Below are 11,310 nucleotides of genomic sequence, written 5' to 3' on the forward strand. Positions count from 1 at the left end.
TCCCTACCTGCTCTATACCATGCGTAACCTTATAAACCCCGATCATGTCACCCCTCAGCTGTTGTTTCTCCAAGCTAAAGAGTCCCAAGCGCTTTAACCTGATCTCTGTAGTCTGGAGATGAGCTGTAATTCTGGGGGAGCAGGAATATCAGCCTGAAACCGTCAGTCACTTTCCAAGCACAGTTTTGCCTGAGCATCTCATTCCTTTTCCTTTTTTCCCTTTTGTTGTTCTTCTCGAGACAGAACTGGGAATCGACAGGCACTCTCTGGGAGAGAAAAATAGTGGCACTGTCATGACCACGTTGAACACAACCTCTGGAGGGTCCACGACTGGAAGAGAAGAGTTTTCTGGCGAAGTGTATGAATGGATCATCCATACATTAACTGCCTTCATCTGCCTTTGTGGACTGGTGGGGAACGGAAAGGTCATCTGGATCCTCCGCTTGTGCACTCAGAGGAGATATTTCGTGATTTACATCTTGAACTTGGCCATCGCGGACTTTGGCACCCTTGTGGCTTTGTTGATTCGAGAGACCAGCCTCCCCTTCCATAAACCACAAACGCTTACCCTCTCCATCCTGTATTCGCTCTTTTTCTTCACGCATAGCGCCAGCTTGTATCTCCTCACAGCCATCAGCATGGAGCGGTGCCTCTCAGTCCTGTCTCCGATCTGGTATCAGCGCCACCGAACAGGTTACGCTTCCACTTCCGTCTCGTTCCTCCTCTGGGCCTTCGCGGGCCTTCTTTCCGGAGGGTTGTTATTGTTTTGCACCGTTGTGTCCTTTGAGACATACAAAATGGCAGTCAGCGTGATCTGCGGCGTGAACGTGCTGATTTTCACGCCCCTCATGGTGGCTTCCACTCTGACACTGTTCACGAAGATCTACTGTTACTCACAGGGACATCCGCTGCCTAGGGTCTACTCGGCTATCTTGGTCACGCTCCTGTGCTTCATAATCTTTGCCATCCCACTGAGTGCTGTCCACATCATCTTAATCTACAGTAAACATTACTCGCGGGCGGCTTTAGAAATATCTGTCCTCTCTGCCTCTTTCAACAGCAGCATTAACCCCCTCATTTACTACTACATCGGGAGAGATGGGAATAATTGGTGTAAGGAGTCCTTGAAGGCTGTGCTCCAAAGGGTTTTCAAGGAGGACACAGATTCAAGGACAACAGGGTCCCTGGTCTGAGATCTATGTATTAAGTCAGGGGTCATTTCCTGCAGGAGCGCACAGGAGCGGAGCTCCGGCAGTAAAGAGCCCAGGGGGTGGGCACATGCAATAAGCCCCACCACCTTCTCCCAGCAGCCCTCAGTCAGAGCAAGAAGCAGCCAGGTAAGTTGCAGAGCTCCCCCGGGGGCCCCGGTCCAAAACAGCCCAGTGGCACCTTTAAGACCAAGTCTTATTCAGGTACAAGCTCTCCCTCCTCTGCGAGGACAGATCTGCACATTCCTCCCCCCCCCCAATAGCTAGCAATCCAAAACAGTCCAGTGGAGCCTGAGCGGTGGGTGTTGCCTTCTGACACACTTCCGGTGATGTCAGGGGGTGTGGCATATGCAAATACGTTATGCTAATGAGTCATGCTAATGAGCTCATGCACCTCTTTTTCTATGAAATGACCCCTGTATTAAGTAAAATAGATTCAGGCAGGTAGCCCTGTTGGTCTGAAGTGGCAGAAGAAAGTTTGAGTCCAGGGGCTCCTTTAAGACCAACAGAGTTGAATTCTGGCTACAAGCTTTCATCTGCAAGCACAGTTCTTCAGAAGAAGCTTTTTTTTCACACAAAAGCTTACCTTGGACCAGTGTTCCCTCTAAGCTGAGCTACGTTTGTGAGCTAGCTCACAGTTTTTAGCATCCAGCTCACACATTTTTGTCTTCGCTCAGGAAGGATGGCTCCAGAGCAAACTAATATACACAGTAGCCAAATTGCTCGCTCACAACCAGGGGTCATTTCGTAGAAAAAGAGGTGCAGGAGCTCATTAGCATAACTCGTTAGCGTAACTTATTTGCATATGCCACACCCCCTGACATCACTGGAAGTGTGGCAGAAGGCAACACCCACCACTCAGGCACCACTGGACTGTTAGCTATTGGTGTGGGGGGGGGGAACATGCAGATCTGTCCTCGCAGAGGAGGGAGAGCTTGTACCTGAATAAAACTTGGTCTTAAAGGTGCCACTGGACTGTTTTGGACTGGGGGGCCGGGGGGACCTCTGCAGCTTACCTGGCTGCCTCTTGCTCTGACTGAAGGCTGCTGGGAGCAGTGGGTGGGGCTTGTTGCATGTGCCCGCCCCCTGGGCTCTTTACTGCCGAAGCTCCGCTCCTGTGCACTCCTGAAGGAAATGACCCCTGCTCACAACTGTAATGGCAGTAGCTCACAAAAGTAGGATTTTGGGTCACAAGACTCTACAGCTTAGAGGGCGCATTGCACTGGACTCAGATTTATGCCCCTGTGGCTCAAAATGGGTTGCACATTCAAATGGGAAACATAATATAATGCGACCCCGAATAACCCCCCTAAAATGCCTGCAGCCTATGTTCCATCAGAAGCCCTAGTAAATAAAATGGCTTATTAAACACATCTGGAGATGGTAGGGTTGCCAACTTCAGCCTGGAAGATTCTTGGAGATCTGGGATAGTGCCTTGGGAAGGGAGGGGTTTGGGGGAAAGAGCTCACTGGGGATGTGAGTCCACCCTCCAAAGCGGCCGTTTCCTCCAGGGGAACTGATCTCTGAAGTCTGCTGTTCAGCTGTAATTCTGAGAGCATTCCAGCTACCACCGGGAGGTTTCAAAAACTAGACCGGCTTTGGTGTGATTACAATAAGAAACACAGGGCTCACCAGAGAAAATTACTATTCTATATCTTTAAAACGCTTCGTTGTGTTATTATACCAAATTTCCTTCTAACAAATTCCCTGCGTTAACTGGCATTCATTCATTATATATGAAGTGCATTCCATGAACATAAGCAAAGCCAGTAAATGATAATATGAGTACGACCACACAAAACGATACGAAACCCTGATGTAGTTATTCTTGACGTTCTTTTGGCCGAGCTCCTGGAATGTTTACTCTTTGAGACGTCCTGACGGAGCGGTAAAGGGTGCAAAGCAAACCGAGGAGTCCTCGTGATACGAGTTCCCGAACAGCGTTTATCACTCCTTCATTTGAAAACATGTAAAGGTAAAGGTAAAGGTTCCCTTGCTTGAAAGCCAGTCGAGTCTGACTCTAGGGTTGCGGTGCTCATCTCTGTTTCAAAGCCGAAGACCCAGCGCTGTCCGAAGACGTTTCCGTGGTCATGTGGCCGGCATGACTAAACGCCAAGGTGCACGGAATGCTGTTCCCTTCCCACCGAAGTGGTACCTATTTATCTACTTGCAATTTCTTGCTTCCGAACTGCTAGGTTGGCAGGAGCTGGAACTAGAGACGGGAGCTCACTCCGTCATGCGGCACACTCGGGTCTCGAACTGCTGAACTACCGACCTTCCACAGCCTGCAGTTTAGCGTCTTATCCACTTGAGCCACCGCAGCTCCCCAAGAAAACATGTCGTTCCAAGGAATGGAAGAGATAAAGAGGCATGCTACCCTCTGTGGGGCAACAGCTAGGCTGCCTGAGGACCACAGTCGGTCCCTGGGGACATGGGTAGAGGCTAGCCCAATTTCTTCAGTTCTTGGAAGCGAAGCAGGGTCAGCTCTGGCCAGTATTTGGATGGGAGACCTCAGGGTGGGGGGGGACAGGGTTGCTCTGCAGAGGCAAGCAGTGGCCAACCACCTCTGAATGTCTCTTTGCCTTGAAAACCCCACGGCGGGTTGCCATACGTCAGCTGTGACATAAGAACATAAGAACATAAGAGACGCCAATGTTGGATCAGGCCAAAGGCCCATCCAGTCCAACACTCTGTGTCACACAGTGGCCAGAAATACCAGTGCCATCAGGAGGTCCAGCAGTGGGGCCAGGACATTAGAAGCCCTCCCACTGTTGACCCCCCCCCAAGCACCAAGAAGACAGAGCATCACTTGCCCCAGAGCCCCTAGCTATACCTTGTGGCTAATAGCCACTGATGGACCTCTGCTCCATATGCTTATCTAATTCCCTTTTGAAGCCATCCATGCTTGTAGCACCCACCACTTCCTGTGGCAGTGAATTCCAAGTGTTAATCACTCTTTGGGTGAAGAAGGACGTCCTTAATGAGTTCCTGCTGGGCGTGGCCAACTCAGGAGCCAGCCGGAACTCCGTTCCTGTGCGTTCCTGCCCAAAAATAGCCCTGCCTTTAGATATGTTGAGTTCTAGCAGGGGAAGGGCTTTGATACAGAACATGTTGCAGGAATCCAGGAGGAAGTTATGAAAAGCATGGGTTCGTGTGGTTGGGTCAGCTGGGTCCAAGAAAAGGAAAGACTCGCTGAACCAAATTCAGTTCATCAAAGGTACTCTCGGCCACTACTCCAGCCTGGGGATTTTTTCCAACCAAGAAGACTTTGGCTCCTGAGTACCTTCAGGTTGTGACCTCCTCTTGAGTACCTTCGGGTTCTGACCTGCTCCTGAGTACCTTCGGGTTGTGACCTGCTCCATTTCTCCGTTGTACACACCCCTTTTCCAGATGGAGCACGAGAGTCCATGAATGGGAATGCAGATGGGAACCTCAGGCCACCTTTGCCAACTAGGGAATCTCCCCTGCAGGAGGAAGAAAAGTTACAAAATCAACACAGGCCTATAAAGCCAGATCCATGATTAAGGAAAGAATTCTGGGTGGGCTGGGGGGAGACAAGAGAGTGAGAAATTACGGATCCCGTCCGTTAGTGGCAGTCGCATGATTCGTTATCAGCAAATACATGTGCAGCCGCTTCATCTGATATCTTCCCACTGGTAACATCAGACTGCAAAATGCAAGGGGAGAAATAAATACATTTTCTGTTCAGCCAGACAGCTGTATTGTAGATCTGTCCTCTTGCAAAGGAACTGAAAAGAGGGTTGTCACACACCTTTGATTTAAATCATAGATATTCATGTCGATCGTGTCTGCTCTCATGTCACTCTTATGGCCTCTGTAGTGTTCGCCAGCTGGTCGGGATGACGGTACAGGACTGCTTTTATTCCCGACAGTCAATTAAAAAGTCGATGTATTGCTTTTGAGTCTCAAAAGGGTATCAAGTTTTAGCCTTTCAGTCTTGCTTGGGAAATTAATCAGCATTATCGAGATGTATTCTGAAATGCACCGTTGGATTATCTCAGAGGGTAGCCGTGTTGGGTCTGCAGAGAAACAAGTAGATTAGGATCCCATAGCACCTTAGAGACCAAGAAGATAAGCATATGGAGCAGAGGTCCATCAGTGGCTATTAGCCACAAGGTATAGATAGGGACTCTGGGGCAAGTGATGCGATGTCATCTTGGTGCTTGGGGGGGGGTCAACAGTGGGAGGGCTTCTAATGTCCTGGCCCCACTGGTGGACCTCCTGATGGCACTGGTATTTCTGGCCACTGTGTGATACAGAGTGTTGGACTGGATGGGCCTTTGGCCTGATCCAACATTGGCATCTCTTATGTTCTCTTATGTTCTTAAGATTTCCGGTGCATAATACGGTTGCCAGATCCGGGTTGGGAAGTACCTGGAGAGATTGGGGGATGGAGCCTGCGGAGGGTGGGCTTTGGAGAGGACTTCAATGACAGAGCCCACCTTCCAAAGTGGCCGCTTTCTACAGGGGAACCGATCTCTGTCACCTGGAGATTAGTTGCAATCCCAAAAGGTCTCCAGCCACCACCTGGAGGCTAAAAATGAGAGATCACGGGAGGAAGTGGAAATCCAAGAACATCAGTGACAAAAAATAATGAAGAGTCAATAAAGAGATGTTGCAAAATCATTTACTGTAGTAACTCTGTAGAAAATTCTCTTCTATTCTCGCTCACACGCTAACGAATGCTGCGCAATGTAATCAATTATGTCATGTAAAGCAAGGTTCTGTTGTTAGAGAGTCAACATGGAATGTTTCCTTCAAGAGGTGATGAGTAGTAATTGATAAGAACTGGGATTGTGACACGCTCAGATAAAGCAAATATTGTGAAACAAACTGTTTACATTGTGCAGCATTCGTTAGCGTGTGAGCGATAATAGAAGAGAATTTTCTTTTTGTTGTTGTTCAGTCGCACAGTCGAGTCTGACTCTTCGCGACCCCATGGACAAGATCATGCCAGGCCCTCCTGCTATAGTAAATTATTTTGCAACATATCTTTATTGACTCTTCGTTATTTTTGTCACAAATGTTGTTGTTGGATTCCATTCTTCTTGCGGCTGCCAGGCTCAAGGAAGGAAGGAAGGAAAAGCAAAGTCAAGGGATCTCTGCAAAGGGCACCTCTGAAGAGAAATGAGCCTCACTCATTGTAACTCTTTCAGGAGGGGTAACCATGTTGGTCTGAAACAACAGAACAAAGTTTGAGTCTAATGGCACCTTTAAGACCAACAAAGTTTAATTCTGGGCACAAGGTTTCGTGGATAAGCACACAAAAGCTTATACCCAGAATTAATCTTTGTTGGTCCTTAAAGTACTACTGGACTCAAACTTTGTCTATTGTAACTCTTTGTCATTAATGAGGGGGATTTGCACCAGTGAGATAAGACAAAGTAAAATAGCCGAAGATCTAGTGTCAAGATAGGCCAGCAATGGGGTTGCCAGTCTCAAGGTGGGGCCTGGAGCTCCCCCAGAATTACAATTGGTCTACAGACTACAGAGATCAGTTCCCCTTCAGAAAATGACTGCTCTGAAGGGTGGACTCCATGGCATTATACCAAGCTGAGATCCCTCCTTCCTCCAGATCCTGTCCTCCCCAGACTCTACCCCCAAAATTGCTAGGAATTTCCCAACCCATAGCTGGCAACCCTAGTCTGCAGGCATTTAGCAGATCTTCCTTTTTATAATCAAACGTGGACCTGATTCTCATCTCGTGGTTTCTGAATTTTCTACACCATAGTTAAGAGATGAGTAATGAGTTAGGAAATGAGCCATGATTTTCACCCATTGGTTACATTAAGTTTATGTTCCGTATTTGTGAAGTTTCGTTTAGTTAGTTAGCCAACGGCCACTAGCTTTTTCGCTTTCCACTGATGGCATTTCTTAGAACTGTTTCTGAAATAGTTAAAAATAGAAGTACTGAGAATGACTGTGTTTCTTTTAGCATTTTCTGCCTGATCATAAAGGTCTGTTGAAAAGAAGCAAAATGCTTCTAACAGGTTATGATGAGGGTCCCCACTATTCTCCAAGCAAATGGTCAGCAGTGCATGTGTTAAAAGATCACAGGTGGCACTAAGTTCGTCCAATATCTCTTATATAATTTTAAACAGCAGGTGGTGGAAGACAAGGCGGCATACTTCTCAAACAAACAAAAATCCATACATACAATACCAGCATGTCAAGAAAGCTAAAATAATGGCTGAAAATAATGTGCTTCCTTCTAGGACGAGTTATCACACATGGCCACACTTTTGAGTTTAACCAGAACTCCACCTTAATGTCGAGACTCCTCTTGTGAATCAGAGCAGCAGACTTCTGGAGATGTTATCTTTTAAACTTGACTCAATTCTATGGGAATCATAGCTCACATAGCATCTATGTATAGGTGATCAGATTTAGTACTAACTTAGTTTGTTATGACTGTTGATGTATGTTGTAAAAATCTTGTATTGATGACTAACTGGTTGGTTTGTAATTTTGGATTTTCAGGACAGTTGTATACTGTTTTGCAGTTATTATATTTCTTGATATGTTATACTTCCTCTTAATAAACATTTTAAAAATGAAAAAAAAAAACCCACAAACGTTGTTGTTGGATTCCCACCACCTGGAGGCTGGTGACCCTCGAGCATAAGCTTTCAAGAGTCATAGAATCGTAGAGTTGGAAGGGACCTCCAGGGTCATCTAGTCCAAAGGGAGCTTCGACACTTTTCGGTCTCTAAAGGGCAACTGAGCTCTAATCGAGCTGGGGATTATTTCATAATCATTTAGGGATCCAATTTATCTCAGGTTTTAACTGTCTTTTTTTCCTATCGAGAGTGTCAGGTTATAGGAAAATCAGGTTTTTGTGGTGGCTTAGTCAAGAAGAAGAGTTAAGTGAGACGTTTCTTTCTCTGTGAGTGGGGCTTCCAAACTTTCATCGCTTTCAGCTAAAGCCTGGTTTGCCCTAAAACCTTATGCATTTTGCTAAGTTTGAGAAATGTTAGGAGACTTGATTTTGTATTGCATGTGTTTTAAACGGATCAATTAGGATTTATGTTTACCTTTTGAATTGTTGCCTAACAAAAAGAGTTATGTCTCATTCCAATAAAAGTGATCGACTTACAGAATGTTGTCTCTTGGTTCTGCTGGTAAAGATCAAATACTTTAAGTCATCTTATTTCATTGTACTATAAGAAGAAAATGAGAAGAAGAGAAGAAGAGATTGGATTTATACCCCGCCCTTCACTTGGAGTCTCAGAGCGGCTTACAAACTCCTTTCCCTTTCCCTCCCCACAACAGACACCCTGTGAGGTGGGTGGGGCGGAGAGAACTCTTGACAGAAACTGCTCTTTTTCAAGGACTGCTGTGCCAGAGCTTGTGACTGACCCAAGGTCACATCAGCAGGTGCAAGTGGAGGAGTGGGGAATCAAACCCGGTTCTTCCAGATTAGAGTCCGCGCACTTAACCACTACACCAAACTGGCTCTCAATCAAAAGATTGATTGATAGACTGATTGATACTACTAAAGATAAATCTCTCTTGAACAGGTTTTATCATACATAGATCTCATAGAAGTTTCTGCTGTGGGTTAGCTAACAAGAAAAGTTCTTACAATGTTGAAAGGAGAAGAAGAAGAGGAGGAGGAGGAGGAGATTGGATTTCCCCCCACCCTTCACTACCAAAAGGAGTCTCAAAGCAGCTTACAAACTCCTTTCCCTTCCCCTCCCCACAACAGACATCCTGTGAGGTAGGTGGGACTGGGAGAGCTCTGACAGAAACTGCTGTGGCGGAGTGGGGAATCAAACCCGGTTCTCCCGGATTAGAATCCGCGCACTTAATCACTACACCAAATTGGCTCTATACCAACTAGACTCTTAACTGAATACAAATTAGCTAATTTATTACCCAATCTTTTTTTTTTTCTTGATTCGCTTCATGATGCCCCCATCTTGTCATGGTAACATCAGCTATCAGAACAGAGACTGATACGTGTTATGAGAAGGCTGATGGCTTTAAGGAATTCCATCCCCCGGGGTGCTAACACCACAATCATCCAATTATTTTTATGGTCTCTTCTTTTGAAACCGCCATGTTTGGTTGAACATATGAAGCTGCCCCTATACTGAGTCAGATTAGTTTACCAGCATCCAGAATTCAATTTTATCCTGTGGCTAGAGAGACCAATTCATCTAAAGGAAATAATAGTCTCAGAGGGTAGACTGCATGGCTTCACATCCCCCCCTGAGTTTCCTCGTTTCACCAGACTCTGGTCTCTCTCCAGGCACTACCCCAAATCTCCAGGAATTCTGAGTTCCCTCGCTTCACCAGACTCTGGTCTCTCTTCAGGCACTACCCCAAATCTCCAGGAATTTCTCAAGCCAGAATTGGCAACCCTAAATCAGACCCTTAGTCCATCAAGGTCAACACTGTCTACTTTCTCTGGTACTAGCTCTCCAGGTTCTCAGGTCAGAGTGTTTCACATCACCTCCTACAAAACCCTTTTAATTGGAGATGCCAAGGATTGAACCTGCGACCTTTCTCATGCCAAGCAGGGGTCATTTCCTGCAGGAGCGCACAGGAGCGGAGCTCCGGCAGTAAAGAGCCCAGGGGGCGGGCACATGCAACAAGCCCCGCCCCCTGCTCCCAGCAGCCCTCAGTCAGAGCAAGAAGCAGCCAGGTAAGTTGCAGAGCTCCCCCCATGATGCCAAGCAAATGCTGGACCATTGTGGCACAGCCTTTCTCTGTGTATGAATGCTTATTAAGGATGATCTTTTGCATTCATTCCTTTGTTATAGCCATTTATTTTTTGTGGGGGCGTGTTTTGGGGAGGGGATAGGCTTACCAAGTGCCGGCGGGGGATCCACATGTCTTTACAGGATCCCTGCCGCGGGGATTGCGATACACGTTGCACCGCCGTCGCCAGGATGTGACGCTATGCGTCACTCTGGCAACGGGGCTGTTTGGAGTCTCGTTGCCAGAGCGACGCGTAACGTCACATCCTGGCGATTGCGGGTGCAACGCGTATCGCCATCCCCGCGGCAGGGATCCTGTAAAGACATGCGGATCCCCTGCCGGCACTTGGTAAGCCTAGGAGGGGAACAGCTCTTTTCAGCTGACAGGGAAATTGTAAGGGCCAAACATTAGAAGGCCCTGGCAGCTGAAAGGTTGAAAGGCTCATAGTGGAAAGCTAGTTTGGTGTAGTAGTTAAGAGTGGTAGACTCTAATCTGGGAGAGCCGTGTTTGATTCCCCACTCAATCACATGCAGCCAGCTGGGTGACCTTGAGTCAGTCACAGCTCTCTCAGAGCTGTTCTCTCAAGAGCAGTTCTCTCAGAGCTCTCTCAGCCCCACCTACCTCACAGGGTGTCTGTTGTAGGGAGAGGAAGGAGATTATAAGCCGCTCCAAGACTCCTTCGGGTAGTGAAGGGCAGGGTATAAAACCAATTTTCCTCCTCCTCCTCCTCCATCTTCCATCTGAAAATCACCATCACCATCTTAGTCAATGGGCACTTCCAACTTTCTTTTAAGAAACCAGGTCGGCATGCTCCACCGGTATTTTCTGGCAGGTAAATGTTTGCCCTGACCTGGATAACCCAGACTAGCCCAATTTTGGTCAGATCTCAGAAGCTGAGCAGGGTTGGCCCTGGTTAGTACTTGGATGGGAGACCACCAAGCAGTGTTCCCTCTAAGCTGAGTTAGTGTGAGCTATCTCACAGGGTTTTTTAGCCTCCGGCGCACACATTTTTGTCTTGGCTCAAGAAGGAGGGCTCCTGAGTGAGCCAGATCGCTCCCTCACAACTTTAATGCCAGGAGCCCACAAAGTAGAATTCTTGCTCACCAGTTTTCACCGCTTAGAGGGAGCATTGCCACCAAGGAAGTCCAGGGTCTCTACACCGAGGCAGGCAAGGGCCAACCACTTCTGAATGCCCCTTGCTTTGAAAACCCTACGACGTTGCCATGAGTCAGCTGAGAGTTGACGGCACTTTCCATCACCGCCAGCGCCTGATACCTTGACAGGCCTTAGGATTTTAGTTTTGCCACCTGACATTTTGTGAGATTGAGGGGCGGACTGGTCGTTGTGGCCACCAGATAAAACCACAGTGGCCCAA

General features: G+C 47.3%; 1 protein-coding gene across 1 annotated transcript; it reads left to right on the top strand.

The window, feature by feature from the left end:
* Positions 1-293: 293 nt before the first annotated feature.
* Positions 294-1,193, top strand: LOC107124892 (mas-related G-protein coupled receptor member H-like). Its single transcript, XM_015428394.1, has one exon. It carries the CDS (start codon positions 294-296, stop codon positions 1,191-1,193), a length of 900 nt encoding a protein of 299 aa, XP_015283880.1.
* The last annotated feature ends 10,117 nt before the right edge of the window (positions 1,194-11,310 follow it).

This window comes from Gekko japonicus, unplaced genomic scaffold, assembly GCF_001447785.1.
Source record: "Gekko japonicus isolate JY-2015 unplaced genomic scaffold, Gekko_japonicus_V1.1 scaffold6878, whole genome shotgun sequence".
Classification (NCBI taxonomy): domain Eukaryota; kingdom Metazoa; phylum Chordata; class Lepidosauria; order Squamata; family Gekkonidae; genus Gekko; species Gekko japonicus.